We start from the raw sequence: 21,968 nt of genomic DNA, 5'->3' as shown, positions 1-21,968 counted from the left end.
ACAAAAAAACAAGCTGAACAGAGGCACCAGCAGTCACACAATGTGGGAGCGAAGCTTTCGCAGATTGACTGCAGGCAAGTCACTAAACAAACCACTAGGGAAATGACAACTCTTGAGAAGACAAGAATTAGAATCCAGAGTTGCTACAATCTATTGTCTGAAATGTAAGATATTCAACAAAAAACTTGGAGACATGAAAAGAAACAAGAAAGCAAGACCCATACTCAGGGAAAAAAAAAAAAGCAGTCAATAAAAACTATCCCTACTATCCCCAAATGTTGGATTTAACTGGTCAAGACTTCAGAGTAGCTATTATATGAAATATATATTCAAAGAACTGAAGGAAATCATGTTTAAAGAATTAAAGTATTGGGCTTCCCTGGTGGCACAGTGGTTGAGAATCTGCCTGCCAATGCAGGGGTCACGGGTTCGAGCCCTGGTCTGGGAAGATCCCACATGCCGTGGAGCAACTAGGCCCATGAGCCACAACTACTGAGCCTGCGTGTCTGGAGCCTGTGCTCCGCAACAAGAGAGCCAGCGATAGTGAGAGGCCCGCGCACGGCGATGAAGAGTGGCCCCCGCTTGCTGCAACTAGAGAAAGCGCTCACACAGAAACGAAGACCCAACACAGCCAAAAATAAATTAATTAATTAATTTTTAAAAAATTAAAGTATTATAACTCAACAAATAGAGAATCTCAAAAAAAGAGATATAAATTGTAAAAAAAAAAAAAAAAAAAAGGGAACCAAATGGAAATTCTTGCATTGAAAAGTACAATAAATGAAATGAAAAACTTACTAGAGGGTTTCAACAGCAAATTTGAGCTAGTATAAGAAAAAATCAGTACAGCTGATGATAGCTCAAAGAAAATTAACCAATCTGAGGAACACAGAAAAAAGATCAAAGAAAAATAAACAGAGCCTCAGAGACTTGTGAAACAACATCAAGCTTACCAACATATTTGTAATGGGAGAAGGGAAAAGGGTGGAAGAAATATTTGAAGAACTAATGGCCTAAAACTTCCCAAATTTGATTTAAAAAAAAAAACAAACAAACCATTAATCTCCACATCCAAGAAGTTCAACAAAACTCCAAATAGGATAAACACAAAGAGATCCACACCTAAACGCATAGTACTCAAGCTGCTGAAAGCCAAAAACAAAGAGAAAAACTTGAAAACAGCAAGCAAAAAATAATACATCATGCAGAGAAAACCAACACAATAAACATCTGATTTCTCATCAGAAACAATGGAAGACCGAAGGCCGTGGGATGTCCAGAGTGCTGGGGGGAAGGGGAGCTACCAGCCAAGAATTCTATAACCAGAAAACCACTCTTCAAAACGGAATGAGAAAAAAAGACATCCCATGACTTTTCGAAAAGATAAATTTATTGCTAGAAGATCCGCCTTACAAAGACGCTATGTGAGTCCTTCAGGTTGAATGGAAATGACACAGACAATAACTCAAATCCCCAAGAAGAAACAAAGATTGCTGGAAGTGGTAAATAAGACTCTATTAATATTTTTTTCTTGTTTCTTACATTCTTTTTTTTCTCATTTCTTCCCTTAAATTCTTTAAAACATAGAAGATTGTATAAAGCCATAATTTAACACTGTATAGCTGGGTTTATAACATACAGGGATCACACATATATGACAATAATAGCATAAAGGGAAAGAAAGAGACAAACTGGAACAAAGTTACCATTGTTCAGTTAGCATGATTCTCAAGTAGACAGTGATACATTAAGATGCATATTATAATCTCTGAAACAACCAAATGACTTGGTCAAAGAAATGGACTCAAAATGATAATAACAACAACAATAAAAGCAACAGAGAAATCAAAATTGTACACTAAAAAATATTTAACACAAAAGAAGACAGTGACATAGAGAAAAACAAGATTATGAGACAAACAAAAAAGAAATAACAAAATGGCAGACTTAAATCCATCAGTAACAATTATTACATTAATGTAAATGGAATAAACACGACACTCAGAAGACAAATTGTCAGACTGGATAAAAAAGCAATTCCAACAACATGTCCACAAGAGACATAGCTTAGGTTCAACAAGCCAAAGAAAGGTTCAAAGTAAAAGGACAGGGAAAGATACACTACGCAAACAGCAACCCAAAGAGAGCTGGAATCAGAGATAATTGTATCAGGTAAAACATGTTACCAACTTGACCTAAGTGGCATTTAGAGAAACTCCAGCTAACTGCAGACTTGGGGATGACTGCTTACAGCAACATTATTCACAATAACTAAAAAATGAAAACCAACTGGTGAATGGGTAAATTAAATGTGATCTAGTCGTACAACAGAATATTACTTAGCAATAAAAGGTAACAAAAAACCAGATACACGTGAAATTCAAACACTTCATGCTAGCTGAATGAAGCTAGACATAGAAGGCTGTAAATTGCATGATCCCATCATATTAAATGTCCATGAAAGGCAAACGTAAAGAGCCAGAAAGCAGACCAGGAGGTACCTGGGGCCAGGAATGGGAGCAAGGACTGACTACTAAAAGCTCAGGGAAATTTGGGGGGTAGGATGGACATGTTCTATAACTGGATTGTGGTGAGGGTTGCACAACTCTATAAATGTACCAAATATCATTGAACTGTACACTTACAGTGGGTGAATTTTACTGCATGTAAATTATATCTTAACATATCTGTTAAAAAAAAGTATATTGTATAGTGGTTTGACTGAGGCAATTATAAACTATTGTCTGGAGACTGACAAAGGCACCCTTTCCATGAAAGAGCATCAAATACAAACAATGCAAACTCTGGCTCGTCCAGGATGTTAGTGTGAACGCTAGGCATGTAACTTATCACTCATATGGCATTAATTTCATCAAAACACAACAAATCAACTTAAACTATCAACAAATAAGAGGCCAAATGATGCATTTAACCCTTGTCACATAGTCACACATCTGCTTATGTATGTTAATTGAGTATTACTTACATATTCACTCATCAGATGTTTGCACAGCTGTCTGAACTTGCATGTGTAAGCCATTACGGTCTTTAAATGTCTTCAACTATAAATTTCCCAGAAGACAGGGGCAGAGCTGTTGAACTCCACAGTGTGTCCCACACATCACAGCAGGGCCTGCAGAACTCCAGACAGAGGCTTCTGGGTCACTTCATGACCCTACAGGCTCTTCCTTTCACCGAGAAAGGCAACGCGTTAACAGTTCCCGATTCTCAGACCATTTTTGAGCCATGTGCTAACATCAGCTGGTACCAGAGTAAAGAGACTAAGGTTCCAATGTGTTTGTGGAGAATTGACAGTGCTTTCAAAAGCATTTCTCAAACTACTCAAATAGTTATTATGAACTCAATCGAGCCTATCCTTAACATAGAGTATTTAAACGTAAGCAAAATAAAATGAAACCAGAACACAAAAATACCATTTCATCTATTCACCCTCATCCTACTCACTATCCCAAACCAACAGAAATAAAGAATCACTTGGAGATTAGAGAAAGTGTTGTAGGGAATACCGAGAATTCAGACCCACCAGGTATTAATCATGTTCTCAAACACCCAAGCACAAAGTGCAATGCCTCACGTGTTAGTACAGTCATTGCTCAGATGACCTGTCCCATCCCTAGGTCCACTCACAAGTGGCAGGACTGCCTTTTCAAGCCCATTTTTCAGAAGGCCCTCCTCTCACAGACAGCTCTGTTTCTCTGTGGAGCAATCCTTCACAAGATGTACAGCACTGGAAATCGTTGCTTATGGTGTTTTTCTACTCTGTGAGTGAAACACAGTGGTGACTAAGGGGAACAAGACAATCAGAGAAAGGACAGTGCTCTATCTGACACAGCAGCTGGCTCCCGCCCTGACGACCCAGGCCTTTTGGGTGGGGACCCATGATCTTGGCATCAGAACATCAAAAACAACAGAATTTTTCTGGCAAGACCAACTCAGCCTCTAAGGCTCTCTTCACCTTAGAACCACAAGCAAGGGGACTCCTTCCCAAACAGATGTGAGGCGGCAGACCCTGACATGCTCATGCAGCAGCCCTGAGTCCCCCTGTGATTCACTCCTACAGCAGAACTCTACGGAAAGATGGAGCTTTCGGACTTACTCCCAAACAGAAAGGGGTTTATAAATAAATAATCTACTTCTCCTCTCTTTCCTGGACAGGGGTCAGCAAACGCTTCCTGTAAAGTGTTAGACGGTAAATATTCTAGGCCTTGTTCAGCCATTTGCAGCTCCTCGCTTTCGTAGCAGGAAAGCAGTCAGACAACATGTAAATGAATGGGCATGGCGCTGTTCCAGCAACAACGTTCACAAAAACAGGTGGAAGGCTGGATTTGACCACTGGACTGTAGCTTGCTGACCCCTGCCTGGAGTAACAGCTGTTTACAGCTAAAAAGTAAACTACAGATCAACATCACCCTGCCCCCGACCCCTGCCTACTCCCATGCCGTGTTCTCAATGAAGACACGAAATTCAAGTTATTTGCTCGAGGTCACATATTAGTTTTTGCTGGTTTGTTCGTGTGCATGAAGATAATTTTCTGAAATAAAAGAGAGAGAGAAGCAGGCGGGGGGAGAGAGAGAGAGAGAGACTCATTCTTTTAACCTATCACCCTATCTCCTGGATATCAACAAATCGTACGGACCTAGGTGGAGGCGTTTTTGGATTTTTTTTTAAATACACTTTTTTGGAGCAGTTTTAGGTTCACAGCAAAATTAAGCAGAATGTACAGAGATCTCGCATATATCCCCACACATGCTCAGGCTACCCCCCCAGCATCAGTCTCCACCAGATGGTACATTTGTTACAGATGACAAACGTACACATCACATCACCCAGAGTCCACAGTTTACACTAAGGCTCACTCTTGGTGTGCAATCTATAGGTCTGGACAAATGTAGAGTGACATGTATCCACCATTACAGCATCATACAGAAGAGACTCACTGCTCTAAAGACTCTCTGTGGAGAGGTTGTTTTTTAATTTCAAGGTGTTATAAAATTGTCCCTAGCCTTCTGTAAATATTCAACTTAGTATAAAAGAACTCAACTTGGTAATTGTACAATTATCATAAATAGGAACTACACATATCAAATCTAAAAAGTTTCCTCTCTTCTTCTTCATTAGAGTTTCAAGTTCAGTGAGAAATCCACTCTAATCAGGCAAACTAGACCAACAACCACTTCTGTATCATTTCCCCCATTCGTTCTTCCGCAAAAGCCTCAAAACTTACTTTCTCTGTCAATCTATCCTTCTCGTCTCTAAAACCCATCTCAAATCTCTGCCTCCTTTAGGTTTTCAAGGAGAACAAAGTTAACTTCTCCAAAAAGTATATTCTGCTTGCTTTTATCCCCTTCAGATTTTTCTTTTGCTCCATTTTCCCTTTGAGAATTCCATACTGCTTGTACCATATTCATCTGAAATTATATACGTGTTGCTTTATATTGCCCTTAGATCTTTTTCATGTGTTCTAAAACTCTCTGAAAGAGGGTAACAAGGTTTATTGTTCACTGTTAAAATGAAAGACTAATAAAATCTCCTAACCCTGATCTCTCACCCCTAAAACTGGTTCTTTATTTGCCTACATCTGCAATCTGGATATAGGTCCACATATATCTAAAACAGTACATCTTTTCTATATTCTTCTGTACCTACTGCATGAGAAAAAAATATAAAATGTTTTGTTCTTTATTTTACTTAGAATTTTAATGTTGTCATTAATTTTCCCAGAAGTAGTTTCTAAGCCTTTATGTCCGAAATTTCAACCTTTATGCTGAAACTCCCGTTTAAATACTGCCACTCTCCACCTTAAGCAAGACATCTTTACTTTCAATTACATCTTACTAAGCAAATCATGTAAGTAAACATCTCTGATGGAACAACTATACTTTCTCTCTTGAAGAGCTTGGAAATTCCCTTGACTGTTTGCAATAGCAAATCCAACTTGGACTACGGTCTACACAACTCCGAAATGGATTTCCAACAGTTAAAGAGTTAGAGTCGGGAAAAAGGTCCTTCAAATTCTGACCTGCTGAGTAACCTCAGCTCTATGTGCTAAGCTTGACAAGCTTTATTTTGTAACTGGGATGGAGAGCATTTCTAAGCTCTTACTCTAATCAGGAAAGCTCTTTCTGCTATCAATGTGAACAAGCATAACCATGATAGTTAAGAGCGAAGGCACTGGAAACTCCTAGCTGTGGGACTCTGGGCAACCAGCAACTTCTCTGTGCCTCAGTCCCACGTCCATGAAATGTGAGCAGTAACAGCAGCCATTTCACATGGTTGTAAGGATTAAACAAACAAACATGTAAAAAGCGCTTTGAATACAGCCTAGTACACAGACCTGTGAACAGGCTAGCTCGTCATCATCATTTTTATCATTTTATCATTTATCATTTTATTTTTATTTATTTATTTATTTAATAAAATAATATTTTATTTATTATTTATCATTTTTATCATCATAAAAATGATACAGCACAACCTCCCTCTTGCTACCGGCCCACAACAAACTGTAACTATGGGAAGCAATATGATAAGAAAAGATTTTAAAGACTATTCCACAAACATCATCTTGAACAAGACACAGATAAGCTGCTCAAGATCAATTCACCTAAATGTCTCTGCCCAACTTTCTGATCTGTAAAATGAGGAAGATGAACTAAATACCTCAAAGGTCCGTCCTTCCCAGCTGTAAAACTTGGATAATTCTCTTGGAGAAGTGTATGCGAGACTAGCAACTGGAGAGAGAACTCCTTGGCACTGTTAAACCAGCTTCCAGGTCCCTGTGTAGCAGCTCAGTTCATTTTTATTGATTTTTAAACTATCAAACACTGCCCCATTGTAGCAATATGCTTAATCAACTTCTATTTGGATACTGTAACATTAAGCAGCTACACGCTGACTGTATCTTTTTCTTCACTGGAGAATCTGAAAGAGTTGGAAGATAAGCACATATAAATAAGCACGCTTCAAAATACAAACTTGTAAATATGTTTGAGCAAATTCATACTCTAATCATATAAGCACACACAAATAATATACACACATGAACACCTAAGTACAATAAAAAATCAAGTTTTGTATCAATTAAGCAGGCATAACTCTTGAACTACTATGGTTCCACCTCACATTTTGTGACTGCTCTTCTAGTTAATTACACAGTAGCCAACTATTTTGTGATCACTATATATTTTTTGAATATTTTTGCATGGCAGCACAGCCTCAGAATATTTTCTAGAACAAAATTCATTATAGAAAATGTCTAAGAACCTTCTGAAAAGTCTTCATTTTAAAGTTATTTTAAAAAAGGTCAAAGTTAATGCAATATTGCACCAAGTATAAGCTCTAAGCCTAATGGTCAAAAAGAACTTCCTTCTAACATAACGATTTGAGTACTGAGAAGAAAGGACCCTAACTGGTGATACGTTTTTGTGCTATAGTGAAAGACGGCTAACAGTATTACAAACATCCAGTGCTTTACAAGAACAGCTTTGCATTATTTGTAATTGGCACATTATTAATATGCAAAAAATACTGTTTAAATATTTTAAAAGAATTCAATATATAAATGAAAAAATAAGGCACTTAATTTATTTATAAAATATTTTTTCAGATAACACAAGAGTCAACTTTAGCCCAGACTTACTCACGTTACACTGCATTCTAAAATGTGCAGCTTTAACAACTATGCATGTGACCAGGGGTTTTATGCATATTATGTATTTTTCTAGTCTATGGTAAGATAAAATTATACCATCAGAACATATTTTCTGCAAAGATGTTCTAAAATAAAGTCATTACTCTGATTAATCATATTATTACATTTTGTATTTGCTTTTAAAAAGAAAAAAGCATTTGGTTAATGTTAATAAGCATTCAAAAGGCATCAGATAAGCTCTCAACAGGAGCCAAAAAACAATTATCTGGAATAAAAAAAAAAAAACCGAGGCTTGCTATATTAAGTCTATTCTTCTACTTTCATCCTCGTCAAACTAAATAATATCAGCTACTTACACAATAGTTCCTAATAACTGCAACTGCTTTTTCACCTTTGTCATCAAAACTATATTTTAATTTATTACTTACTTTATTTCTAGCTACAGTCACATATAGAATTTTTTTTTTGTAACACATGGGGTGGTTCTCCCAACAAAATTTCTAACTTCTCAAATCTTAAGGCTGTGCTAACCTAACATTCAAATGTGAAAAGCAATGCATAAGCAGCTGGAATTCCATCTGAAAATCATCAAAATTAAACCTATTCTACAGATAAGCTCAACAAGATAATCCCCACATAACAAGAAAACATAAAATTATATTCACAGTAAGATTTTACAAAACAATCACTGGAGTAGGTTCATACACTGATAGCAAATGAAAATATCCACATTAATGAGATTACTTCTGAAATCCCAGCTGGGTTCCTGGGGTCTCACACAGGAAGGGCCAGGGGATGGAGAGACGGTACCATATAGCGATGACCAGAGCACGTCACTTCTATCCCACGTGACAGTGATGTCAACATTTTTAACAACAGCTCAATTATAATAAAATAGAAGACCTCACAATCAGTTTCCTGAGAACTCTATGCAGACAGAACAAATAACATGTTTTACTTCATTCAACACTGTCAAAATTATGAGGCAAGGTTTGAAAGAGTTGAGCGGCAGCGCCGCTAATTGGCTAAGAATTTTCCTCCCCAAATGACTGTCCGCACTGACCTCTCTCTTCCAAATCCCAAGCCTTGAGGAGTCAGGACTAGGAGGAGGCAGGTCAGTAATCAATGCCGAGCACAGAGGCAGCTTCCGTTATGCAGCTATCAAAACGCAGTTAAAGGCTTCACAGAGGTATTCCTCGGTGTCCTCTGTTTGCAAAGAACATGTAACTCAAGAGTTGGACACAAACCAGTTTTTTACCAAAAGTAACAAACAGGTCTCTGGATTGAGTGTCTATCCAGTGTCAGGCATTGTCCCAACTGCCTACACTTGCCATATCATCTAATCTTCACACATTGTCTCTATTTTACAGATGAGGAAACCAACACTCCCAGCTTGCCCAAGGCCACACAGCTAGTCCGTGACAGCATAAAGCCCAACTCTTTACCATTATATTAACTAAATGTACCAAAGGGATAAACTCTAGGAATCCAACGGCGAAACCTCACATAAAACAAAAGTTAATTATAACTACTTGGTTTATCTGTTTAAGGCGATTCAAACTTTATATTAGAATAGGTTACTTAATCAGAGGCGGCCAAATATCACAAGAAGCATTTGCTACTTAAGGTTCAAAAACGTAAACAAATTTCATGAGTACAAATCATCTTTAACCCTCTAGTTGGCTAAAAAGCTAACACGAATGTTATTTTGTTGAGCACAGACAGAAGACTAAAACAGTCTCTTGTGACATAATTTATATCCAGCTAAGATGATAGATCTGTAGAATAATCATGATGCAATAACAAAGCACAATAAGGCACCTGTGGACACAAGCAACAGAAGCCCACTGTATACGGGGGCAGGGGGGGCAGGGGGGGCAGGGGGGGGGGGGGGGCAGGGTACAGGGGGAGAAGAGAGGAGGAAAGGGGAAAAAAGTCAAAGAAGTGGTGAAATCTTCTTTGGCAGACACACCTCCCACACAGAGTAAGAAAACAGAGTAGAAGTGAGGAGGGGGAAGAGATACTTTCCAGAAAGAAGAGCAACACAGAAATGCTGGGCTTGCACGCTGAGCTCCTGAAATGGCAAATGACTATCCATCAGATACACAGTAGAACAAGAAGGCCAGAGCGAGGCAAGTGTGTCCCAGCTAAATTCACGGCTTTGGACCTCATCTTCTAAGGCGATGGGCATCCACAGACCCCACGTGTGGATCTCGGCTATGCTCTGATCACCCTCCCAAGTGTTACTTCTCACGTTATAATAAAGCTGGCTCTCAGAGGGAAAAAGAGCTCTCGTCTTGCACAATGTGTTCAGAGCCAAATGCACTCAACCAACAAAAATGAAAAACAGCCACACCAAATTCTCAAAATACGTTTTTGCAAAGGTTAATACTTAGTATTTTCCACACTGATTTCCAATCCTAAAGCCGATGAATCTTTGAAACCCTAGGCCCAAATACAACCAAAAATAGGTAACACCCATTTTCTTTTTTTCCAAAGCTTTGCAACTTTCACAGTAACGAATGGCAAAGCACAAAAACAGCCCTTTGTCTTAAAATGACAGATGGAACCCCTGCAAGTCCCCAGTTCCTCCATTCCACGTTACCCAAGAGTCCCAGCAAAGACCTGGGAAGGAGGCGACGGGTAGGGACTGCCTCCTGGGGAGGAAGGTGCCACCCTGCTGCATGCTCATCAAGACCACACGTGGAGCTGGCCCTGGAGTTTGCCGCACGGTGGCCAAGAGCCCCTCTCTGGGGAACCTAGGACAACACGTAAAGCCTTTCTTCTGAACACCAAGCGCTGCTCTCATGCTCTTCAGAAATTCCTATTCAACCTCACAAAGGAAATGCCACTGTTAGACGCTACCCACCCACAGTGTGCACGTGGGCACCAAAGACAAAGGTTCTACCTGGTGTATGTGACCAAGGGTGAGGAGACCAGAACTCAGCAAACCTCACTCTCATAAACTGTACAAGTCACCCATCAGATCTAACTCTGACTCAGTTATGCCCCAAATTCGTGTCCTGCCCTTGACATACCAGTTCCTCTCATGCTTTTCCACTAAAGAACCTCTAGCATCAGAGAGGTGTAAACTCCGCCTCCTTATGGGAGCACAGCCTGTGTGCCTAACTTAAATCCATACTAACTTTGTATGCTCCTCCATGATAGAGGCCTGTATGTATTTTTTCTACACTTGTATAATACTTTAAAACACGAACACACACACACACACACACACACACACACATGCGTGTATACATATGTTCCCCCAATCCTTCCACATGCCATGGAAGCATAATAAACATATGATTTCAGATTTAAGTATAAAGCTTTAATTATTGACTTGATGACCAAGCACAAGACAAATACTTCACAGGCTATTTTCTAAGGAAGACTAAAAAGAGGCAACATGTTTAATGGAAACCCCTAAGATGACAGCACACAGAGCTGGTCTTCTGACTGTGTCTCTCCCCACGGCAGAGCTAACTTTATGAGATAGCTCTTCTACAAGACAAAGCAGTGGGTCACAGGTAAAGCCAAGCAAACATGATACTCCAACTGCATCACACAACTGAGATACAAAATACAGTCGTCCCTCGGTATCCACGGGGTGTTGGTTCTGGACCCCCATGGATACCAACATCCACGGACGCCCAAGTCCCTTAAATAAAATGGCCTAAGGCAGTTGGCCCTCCGTATCCAGGGGTTGAGCTTCTGAGGATTCACCCAACCTGTGGTTGAAAAACATCCACATATACATGGACCTATGCAGTTCAAAACTTGCTGTTCAAGGGGCAACAGTAAATGGTAAAAAATTCATTTTAGTAGCTGTTGTTTCCCTGCTTACTTTAACCCCCGAATTGTGCCTAGGGATAGAGTCCTCATACATTTTTAGAAGGAAAGAGGAAATTGTAAAGGTGTTCTTGCCTTTGTCCTTTGCTTACTTGGGTTTTCCCAATGGGAATAGCTTGGCCCTCACCCTTCTCAGCTGAGTGAGCTAACTGGCTCAGACACCACCCCTTCCATGAAGTCCCCCTTCCCCTGTGCCTGGCGAATCTGCCCATCCGCCCACATGGCTTTAGCAAAGTCGCTTTTGTCATCTTGTGCTAATCTACTTTGATCCTTTCTTTAGTGGCTGAGAGTTCATAACTGCCTTACTCAAGCAACTTTTTAGACTCTCACCAATGGGCCAGAACCCAATTTATCACAAGTTCTCTTCAAAAACTTTCAAAACATCTTAATTTCAGAAAACAAGCAAGTTTTCCTATTAAAACTTTTCACTTTGCATACTAAATTTAGACCCAGATTTCGTGATCTTTATAATCTGACTCCTCCAAATTCTCCCACTCCAATCTCCTCCCTCCCTCCCTCGTTTCCCCCCTGAGTAGAGCTTCTGATGCTCTGGTCATGGGTGGTAACTTAGAGGAGCTTGGATTCCCCAAGTTGCTTCACAAGCTCCTACCCCAGGATGAAATGCACTCATCCTGTCTTGTCAGCTTCCTGGGTAATCTCCCAGCCTTAAGAACCCAGTTCAGATGTTATCTTTCCTTCCCACCCTGCCCCTCTCCAAACCAGCCCCTGCAAAACTGGAATTAACATGATCCCCAAACTCCAGCACAATCTCTAAACGTCTGCTCCTCCCTCACTACATTCTCTTTGCAGCATCCATGTCTGATTATCATTTCATCCCTGCCACGTGGAACGGCAGCACAGGAGGGCGTTCAACAAATACCTGCTGGACTTCCCTGGTGGCACAGTGACTGGGAATCCGCCTGCCAATGCAGGGGACACGGGTTCGAGCCCCGGTCTGGGAAGATTCCCACATGCCGCGGAGCAACTAAGCCCGTGCGCCACAACTACTGAGCCTGCGCTCTAGAGCCCGCGAGCCACAACTACTGAAGCCCATGCGCCTAGAGCCCGTGCTCCGCAACAAGAGAAGCCACCGCAATGAGAAGCCCACGCGCTGCAACGAAGAGTAGCCCCCACTCGCCGCAACTAGGGAAAGCCCACGCGCAGCAACGAAGACCCAACGCAGCCAAAATTAAATATAAATAAATTCATAAAAACAAAAAACAAAAAACAAATACCTGCTGAGTTGTACATTTATTTGATACAGAAAGGAAAAGTCTATGGCCTAAAAATCTGCATTTCTCTGGATAGCCATGTCACCTAGAATACAATAAAGGATATATTTTAAATATGAAAAACATTTAATGTTTATGACCTAATGAATGATACTTTCAGATCAATCACGCATTCATTCTTTCAGTGAGTATCTGGGCTCCTAATCAGCTGCCAGGAGTTGTGCTGGGCTAGGGCCCCTGCCAGCCCCAAGGCTGCCTTTGAGCGCGTGGATCCATCGGCACAGGGCACCCTCTCTGGACAGATGAGTTATAAAAGCTGAGCCCAGGACTCCAAATGCCCGCCGCAGCTGGCTGTGAGCATGGAGGCATTGCCTATAGAAGTAAATGAGAGAAAGTCCCGACTTCGGGGGCTCAGATTCTAGTAAAAGAGACAGGCAAATACAGTCAGTTTCCAACATTTTCTACGTGACCCTGAAAATCAGACTTCGACATATGACACTTAACGCACTCCATCTAAATCCTCATCTCATTGCACACCGGTACTAAAATCATCAATTTGAACTCAGGCTGAGGCATCCACCTGTGCCAGCAGAGAGTTCTAGTACGCTTAGGCAGGAAATGAGCACTGTTTGCAGATTCAAGTAGGCCACGTAATTGGCCACATTTTCACTTACCACCTTACAGGGACTGGCCAAATTATTTTACCAAGGAACATTTTCAATTAAATTTGTCTGATTTTTAAGTCATTTCTTACCTTGCGTGTGCTTGAGAATATTTTTTCTGTAATTGTAAATATTTCATAAGATACTTTACTCAGTTTGGAATTATTTGCTTTAACAGTTCTTTGCTTAACACTGCTACACACTTTTATCTACTAAGTTAAATAGAAAGATAATTACCGTTCCCAGTGGATAAAGCACATTAGAATAATACAAATCTTTTAAAACAATAAGCTAAAAAAAGTTGACTTTCCTAATATTAAAATATCTCTTCACATTTAAGAGGAAATGCTCATATTTTTTTGTTTTATATGAAATGTATATTATATACATATACATTTTTAACCAATTGCTTCCCTATGGAAAATAAATCAGTATACCTACTTCCTGAGTAGTTCTGCAAACAGTGGTCTGAGTTAATGTCAACTACAATTGTCTTCACTTCTTGTTAATCTAATGTACAGACTGGTACAAAAATAAATCTCAAAAGAAGTATGGGGGAGGGGTGAAAAATAATTCACAGTGATCCAGCCGGCAAAGAATATCCAACCATTTATTTCAGATTCTTCACTCCAAACAAGGTGCCTGTTAAGAGACAGTGAATCTCAGACTTTAATACCCACACTAATGGTTGGGAAGGCATTGTAGTTTTGTCAGATTCAATTAATTCATTCAACAAATATTTACAAAGCATCTCCTGAGAGACAGAAATTGTGCAGGGCAAGAGGAAGTGAACCAGAGAAACAGAACAGGGGTCCTGGAGCCGCCAGACCATGGAGCAGGGTCACCATCTAACAAGCTGCCATTCCTGCCACCAATGAGATACTTGATTAAAGACTGATTGTAAACCCTACTTCTATCTAATGCAGAGCCTTACCTCTTAGGTTTCTGGGATGAATCTGTTTAGTTCGAGGCATCTTCTTTGATTCAGGGGCCCCTTTTTCTTCTTAGAAACTGTAGCAAGAGCAGGTCACAAAAAGGTAGCTCCATAAACCCAATGTCCATCAATTAATCCATGTGCTGAAAAAGAAAAAAAAAAAAAAGTCACATTTCACTACCTTTTACTACCTTCAAAGGAAAAAGACACTTCAAAAGTTATGGCTTAATACAGCACTAATCTAAACTCAACAAAATCTCAACTAATCTAATCAAGCTGAAGGCCACTGCAAAAGATTACCTACTAACTTTTAATTAGATGTAGGACACATCATATTGCCACTATCTGGGCTTTCCTATGAAAAACACAGGGAAAAAAAAAAATCACTGTACCTTTATCAAAAGAGAGTGAAAAAATTCAGTGAATTCTGTTTTAAAGCAATGTTTCCAGGTGCAATTAAAGTACAACATCAGGCTATAAAAGGGTTTTGCTGTATATAGTACAAGTCTGCCCATTTATAAATTCTTTAGGGCATGGACCATGTCTCATTCATTTTGTCTAACTGAGTTAATTCAGTTAATACATGTGGTTGCTTTTGAGGCTGTTCCCCAATTATTCCAGTTCTCTCTTCTAGGCTCCTTTATTTAGGACTGTTCTTTCTCCCTTCCTGTGTTTAGCTAGAATGCATGACCAGTTCTGGCTAATTACCTGCGAGTGGAAGAAACAGGCATCGCTTCCAGGGTGGAGCATTTAGTTATCAAAGCAAGATGCCCCCAGTGCTCTTCTTCCTCTGCCATGAAACAGGCACAGTTCTAGACAGCGAGTCTGACAACACAGAGCTGAGCTCCCGCCAACCCAACGTAATCACGGAGCAGAAACATAAAGGAGATCTTTGTTGTTTTAAGCACTGAGGTTTAGGAGTTATTTGTTACTGCAGCATAGCCCTGTCCTGACATACACATTTTAAAAACAGCTATTTGAAATACAATGTGTCAAAATAGTAACAATCCAAAACTTAACCATCTCTTTCCCCCATGAGATCCTCAAGGATCCTTGAGCTATAAAATCTTAGTTTTAACTTCCTGCAATAAGGCTGATAAGCAAAGCCCATGATGATGATGTTAAGCATGAAATTATGTTTAATCACTAAGCAAAGACACAAGAATGGCATAGGAATGCTTTAATACTTTTAAAACATCCAGTACTACAGAAAAAAACAAGAGCACCTACTGTGTGCCTATGTACTTCCTACACATTACCTAATTTAATCCTAATTATAACTGCTTAGGTAGCTATCATTTATCCATTTTAAAGAAAAGAAAATTAAGACAGGAAGAGGTTAAGGAACCTGCCCACGGCCAACAACTAAGAAATGTGGCACCACCTGACTCAGGTACTCTCAACGCTTATTTCCTGGCTGGAAATAGTACCTGCTCTGGGGGTTTTATTCAAGAGGCTGTATAGCACAACAAGTCATGACTACATATTTCGGTGTCAAATCACACTGGGTTCAAGGCTTACTGTGTGGCTTTGTTCAAGGTACTTAACCTCTCTGAAGATCAGATTTCCCAACTGTACAACTAGGAAATAGTATTCACCTCACTGGGTTGTAAGAACTAAACAATGCAGGTGCTTTGCTCACTGCCTGGCACACGGAAATATCAAATATTAATCCTCCTTAAGAATGCCTATATGGGACCATAGGGCTATATCTAATAACCAGTATAAGGTTTTAGAAATTTATGGTTTCAATACAGCAGAGAAGCAGCAGAAGAAAAGAAGGCTATGATTAACTTCAGTATTTTAACCCCAATAAGGCTGCATGTGGGCACTGCATAAAAAATATTTGCAATTTTTTAACTGCATGGTAAAGAATATGAAATATGAAGGTTCAATACCATGTACTTCATCTAGCACTGTGCTAAATGGTCTATAAAAGATATAGTTCTCCAACTCCCTGCACGAAAAACATCCACCATCCAACTGACGGAGCTTCCGATTCAAGAGAGAATGTAGAGACGTCAGGGCCAAATAAACTGTATGAAGGCTTAACTCCCAACTTAACGCTTTTAAAAGGTCACGATATTTAGAAGTTTTTAAAGCGACAACTCCGACTGTAATTCAATCACGTGACACCACAAGATCCGGAGCCTGCACATAAAATATGCAAATTCCCAATCAGTAACAGCTTTCCGCTACCCTGTTCTCTGCCTACCCACTGTCCCTAGCTGTCCATCCCATGTTTAAATCCTTGTAGGGGGGGAGTGAGTCTTTCCAACGACCGCAGCATTGTAGCGATGAAGACGAGTGATGAACCGTTCCTTCACAGGAAAGAAATAAATACTACATGGAGCAAAAACATGACACGATCAAAAAGCGTAAAGACAGTTGCAAGGAGAAAAAACATGAATGAATGTGGAGGGCGGAGCCTGGGAAAACCCCTCTGCAACGCTGCACTGAACAAAGCGCTTCGCATGCCAGGAGGAGGGGGGAATGGAAGTGCCAGCTCAGGAAGGAGCCCAGAGTGAATGCGGAGAGCAGGAGGAGGAGGAGGAGGAGGGCGAGGCGAGGCGAGGCGAGGCGAGCGCGGCAGCCCTGAGACTCCTCCTCGCCGCCAGCTCCGCCGCCGCCCCCTCCCCTCTCCAGCAGCAACTCCTTCGCCAGCCCGACCCCAAGGCGAGCCGGAGCCGACCCGCGCCCAAACCCACCGCCCTCTTCCCAACTGCTGCAGGCGCGTACTCCCAACCCGGAAAGAAACTACCCAGGTGGCTGGGAGTAAACAGGCACTTAGAGCAAAGAACGAAAGGAAAAGCAAGCCACAAAGCCGGGAGGTTGGGAAGCCGAGGCCTGGCCTCCCTCACCCCCCACCCTCTTGCAAAATGCGTCTGCGGCTGGAACGCGGGCGGGGAGGCTGGGTTCCTCCGTACCTGCTCGGCTCGCAGGACCGCAGCTCGGACCGTTCGCGCGCGGCGAGGGCGCCCAGAAGTGGCAAGTGTCTCCCGCACGCAGCCATCCCCTCTGCAAGGTCTGCGGTTGCACACACACGCACACACACGCGCGCCCGCACGCCCCCCGCCCGCGGAGAGGGATGTGGTCCTGCCCGCCCCCCACGCCGGCCCCCCGCCGCCCTCCCAGCTGCAGCGCCCCCGCCGCGGATCCCGCGCCGAACCTGCTGCCAGGACGCCCGGCGGGGCCGCTGCCGCTGCAGCCGGCCCTGGAGCTGCGCTGCTGATGGCGGCGGCCGCAGCTCGAAATCTCCTCGACCCCCGCGCGGCGGCGGCGCCTGGGATCCCTCCTTCACTTGACAACCCCAAACACAAACATAACCTCCTCCGGCTGCTGCTCCCGGTCCCCCCGGCTCCGTCCCCCACCCCGCCGCCGCCGCCGCCGCCCCCAGCAGCAGCCACACTAAAGGCCGGCGACTGGCACTCTCACCACCCAGCGCTGAAATATTAAACAGGGGAGCCGGCCGGGGGGCGGGGGGGCGAGCGCGGGGCGCGCGGGCGGGGGCCGCAAGCGCCGAGCGGGAGAGGCGGCAGCGCTCGCCGGCGCCCGGGGCCGCGGCATGACCGCTGCCGCCGGGGAGGGGGCGTCCGGGGGGCCGAGCGGCGAGGCCGGGAGCGCGCACCGCGGGAGGCGGGGCGGGGCGGGGGGACCCCGGGGTCTGGGGCGAGGAGGGCAGGCGCGGGCTTTACCTCTCCCCGGGGCAGAGTAGGGCACGTTTAGAGTCTTTAGGGGCGACGGGAGAAGCGCGGGCCGGGCGGCGCGAGGTAGGGAGAGCGAAGGTCGGAGGCTTTCCCGCGGGTAGGCGGGGCAGCAGGGGATCCCCGGGGGCGGGAGGCGGGGAGGCCGTGGGCTGCAACGCGGGGGCGGGGGAGGGGGCGTCCCCCGGCGGGGACCGAGGCGGGGGCTTTGCGGGGGGAGGGGCGGGGTCACCCCGGGGGCGGAGGCCCAGCGGGACTGGCGCCGCCGCTTGCCCAGCCCTGCCGTGAGGTAGGGGTAGGGTGGGTGCCCCGGGTCCGGGCTCGCTTGGAGCCCGGAGTCCCGGGTCTCCCTGGCGGGGCGGGCCCGGGACCGCGCCTCCCCCCCGCAGCCGGCCCGCGGCTCAGCCCCGCCCGGCCGCCGCAGGGACGGGAGGGGGGACGGAAGGAGGGGGCGGTGCGGCCCGAGGGGGGAAGGGGCGGGGTTAGGGACGCGAGGGGCGGGAGCCCGGGGTCGCGCCGGTTCGGGGACTGGCGCCCGGCGTGGGCGGAGGGGCGGGCCCGCCGGTCACGCGGCCCAGGGAAGGCCTGGCCGGGTCGCGCCGTTGGGGGCGGTTGGTCCGGGAAGAGGGGCGGGGACGGGCGGGGCGATAGTTTCTCTTTACCGTCTCTTTACTTTTTAAAGCAGGATGTGGGCCGGCCCGGTGACGTCATGGGGTCTCCCAGCCCCGCCCCCCGCCCGGGCCGAAAGGGGGAGGGGAGAGGGAGAAGGGCGGGCCAGGGTGCGGGGGGACCCCAAGGGGGTTTCCTCAGCAACGCGTGGAGGGAAGGGGAAAGTCATTGTGAAACTTGAAACTCATTAACTTTGAAAAACAACTTTATAAAAAAACGGGAGGGGGGCGGGGTGTTGGGTTGAAGGGTGGAAGGGGACATATTTTTAACCCTGAACTGAAACTACTTTTTGGTGGCGGATGTTCTATTAAAAGATTGAGGAAAGCCAAGGTTATTCCAGAGGCCACTGCAATGCCCACTGGTGGTTCCCAGAGCCGGAGCAGCGAGCGCAGTTAACCCTTGCCGGTCCGCCTGACAGCTTGGGGCAGGGAGGAGAGGGCTCTTTGGCGTCAGGAAAAGGGGGTTGCGGGGCTGGGCAGCGACCTGGCCGCAGGGTCGCAAGGAGGAGAGAAAGGGGGAAGAGGGAGTAATTACCATAAGCCAGAGTTTGACCCCGGCTGCTAGAAATCAACAGAGGAAGCAAGGAGTAGAAATCTATGGAAAAGAAATCAGGAGGGGCTGGACCAGGGTAATGATGAAGGTTTTCAGGGTTAGACCTAAATAAAGAACGTTAGAAGTTTGGGGCTCAGAAATTCCACATGTACACCTAAACAAGCAGGCACAAATGACTGGTTTAAGGAGCCACGCTGAACTTGGGAGGAATAAGGTGAAACAAAAATTTTGATGCAGAAAAAATTCTCATATAAAAACCAAAGTGCTTTCCCCTTTTAAGGAATAAAAATGCTGAACGACCGTACACCCACTCTGCTGGCCATCTGCGCAAACTTGAATTGTTTTGTTCCCTGGGGCTTCCATAAAGAGATCTAGGTTTTTCCTCCTAGGGTTGACCCCTAAAATTCCCCTGAGGAAATCCTACCTCTAGCTCATTTGAGCTAAGAAAAGCTTAATGCACCAGAATGCGAATGATTAAAAATGGAATACTCAATAATGGCGAGCTTGTAACCAAAAATAATGTCATGTAAAGGGGGGAATATGCCCATTAAAAAGTAGATTTGGTCATAAAAGCGAAGATCAGCCAACAACTGCCTAAATTTGAAATAATGTTTAGCACACTATGCTTCCAACCTTGCAATGAAATAATGCAATTTTTTTCATTTTCGATGTGATAAAATCATCTCTGGTATGAAATTAAATGACACCTAATGGACTGCAATCACAAAACGTATGTAAATGTAACTTTACAACTTGAATTAAAAAAAAAAACACATAGTGGGAAGCAGCCGCATAGCACAGGGAGATCAGCTCGGTGATTTGTGACCACCTAGAGGGGTGGGATAGGGAGGGTGGGAGGGAGACACAAGAGGGAGGGGATATTGGGATATATGTATATGTATAGCTGATTCACTTTGTTATACAGCAGAAACTAACACAACACTGTAAAGCAATTATACTCCAATAAGATGTTAAAAATAAATAAATATTTTTTTTAAATCCATTTACATGTGAAAGTACACCTAATCTGTCAGACGATAAAGATTAAGGTAGGCTGATGATAACTGACTCTACTCTGTGTCACCTGCTAAGTCAAAAATGCTAACTGAATACATTTTTAACCCAATAGTTGTTACCATAACAAATACATAGTGTGAACACAAGGTTTATATGGGATTTGGCATTGCTGTGAACTCTCTAACAAATTAAACATGCAATTTGGAGTTGTAATAGATTAATTTTGTCATTTCAATTTGTTAAAGAACTTTTTTCTTAAATAGACTATTCACAATTTAACTATCTTGAGCATCAAATTAATATTAATCTTTTTTTGAAATATATACAATACCGAACATTTTCCCATTTTCAAGTTCCGAATTTTCCAAGTGCAATTTCTTTTCCTAATTCTGCCTACAATTCTAACTTCCTAGTTATCAGAATGCAGGGGAATCCAACTAAACTATAAAGTAGCTAGTTTCGGCTTTAATTATTTTGTGGCAAGTTGAATACAATTTCTCAAATTGTATCTTATAAACGGAATGTGGGGAAAAGCTTTTTTTTTTTTTTTTTTAACCACAAGATAAATGGGAATGGTAAACAGCAGTTTGAACTGTCAAAAATTCTGCAACACTGGGGGAGGTGACCGTACTCTGAAAAAGAAAAAAAAGAAAGGAGGGGGCTCCTAGGGCCCCCTTCCTCTCCGGCTGCACCCTCCCGGCCGTGTGAGCGCTCTCGGGGAGCGGGGTTCACGCGAGGGCAGCGTCACAGAGAGGCTCCGCACACATTTTCCTCGCAGGGCAGTTAGAGGCCAGCACAAGTCCTCCGCGGGGCTTCGTCGGGGGACCGCGCCATCCCGCCGCGTCCACGGGGCTCCGCGCCGCCGCCCGCGCGCCCCCTGCCCCGGTTCCCACGCGGCCGCCGGGCCCGCCCGGCTCGGGCTCCCCCCTGGCGCGGCCCCGCGGCCCCGGCCCTCCGCCCAGCGCGCGGCCCGGCAGCGCCTCCGCCACGCGGAGATCCCGGAGGTTCCTCCCAGCTGGCGGCCGGGTCACGCCGCCGCCCGTCCCTCCCCTCCGCCCTCCGCCCTCCGCCCTCCGCCCTCCGCCCTCCGCGCGCGCTGGGCTTTCCCGTCCACCGGCCGAATCCCCTCCTCCTCGGGGCGACCCGGCGACAAAACCTGCCCCGCACGCTCTGCCAACTGTGCCCCACGCCCGGGCTGTTCCCCAGCCTGACGCCAGACAAAAGAGCCGAGGGAAAACTTACCCGAACTGCCACGCCAAACTCTGATCCAAAGCTTCCTGGGTTTAACTTTTAATTTTAAAAACAACAAAAGCAGAAACCAAAAGCCTCCTAGGTTGGAAGTGGGCGTGAGAGGAAATGCTAGGGGGAGGCGCTTCATTCCCTCGGCTGCTTTTGCCCCCCCTTTTCTGGCCCCTGCCTGGGGCTTTGATGTTATCTGGTGCACCGCCTACGTTGGGTTTATACCGTGGGCTCGGCGCCGAGAATGATACACAGATATTTGGCACTTTACGTGCTGGGTTGAAGAGAGGGAAGCAGGTGGTCACGGTAAAGTATTCCCACTTCTTAGCCCCGCAGTGAGAAGGGAGCATTTGCCCCGCTTCCCTTTGTTACCTGGACTGAAATGAACAATCCGCCTATCTAGTAATCCTGGAGCGCTGGACCATGTGGCATTTT

The 21,968-nt window shown here is 44.4% G+C and overlaps 1 protein-coding gene across 16 annotated transcripts in view; it reads right to left on the bottom strand.

Annotated features, from left to right (window-relative positions):
• Positions 1-21,629, bottom strand: part of HIVEP1 (HIVEP zinc finger 1) — a 144,487-nt gene extending 122,858 nt beyond the window's left edge. For 3 of the 16 annotated variants that reach the window (XM_059937925.1, XM_059937941.1, XM_059937938.1), the window contains exons 1-4: positions 17,522-17,673; positions 17,280-17,370; positions 15,061-15,142; positions 14,353-14,495 (exon numbers count right to left, since the gene is read on the bottom strand). In XM_059937925.1, the coding sequence (XP_059793908.1) occupies positions 14,353-14,392 (40 nt within the window). In that variant the 5' untranslated portion in view covers positions 14,393-14,495; positions 15,061-15,142; positions 17,280-17,370; positions 17,522-17,673. The other 13 variants (XM_059937926.1, XM_059937927.1, XM_059937939.1 and 10 more) reach the window with 13 other exon arrangements.
• Between the last annotated feature and the right edge of the window lie 339 nt (positions 21,630-21,968).

Source organism: Balaenoptera ricei, chromosome 11 (genome assembly GCF_028023285.1).
Source record: "Balaenoptera ricei isolate mBalRic1 chromosome 11, mBalRic1.hap2, whole genome shotgun sequence".
In the NCBI taxonomy this organism is placed as follows: Eukaryota; Metazoa; Chordata; class Mammalia; order Artiodactyla; family Balaenopteridae; genus Balaenoptera; species Balaenoptera ricei.
Note: the sequence above shows the minus strand (reverse complement) of the source record. Positions and strands in the feature narration are given on the sequence as shown.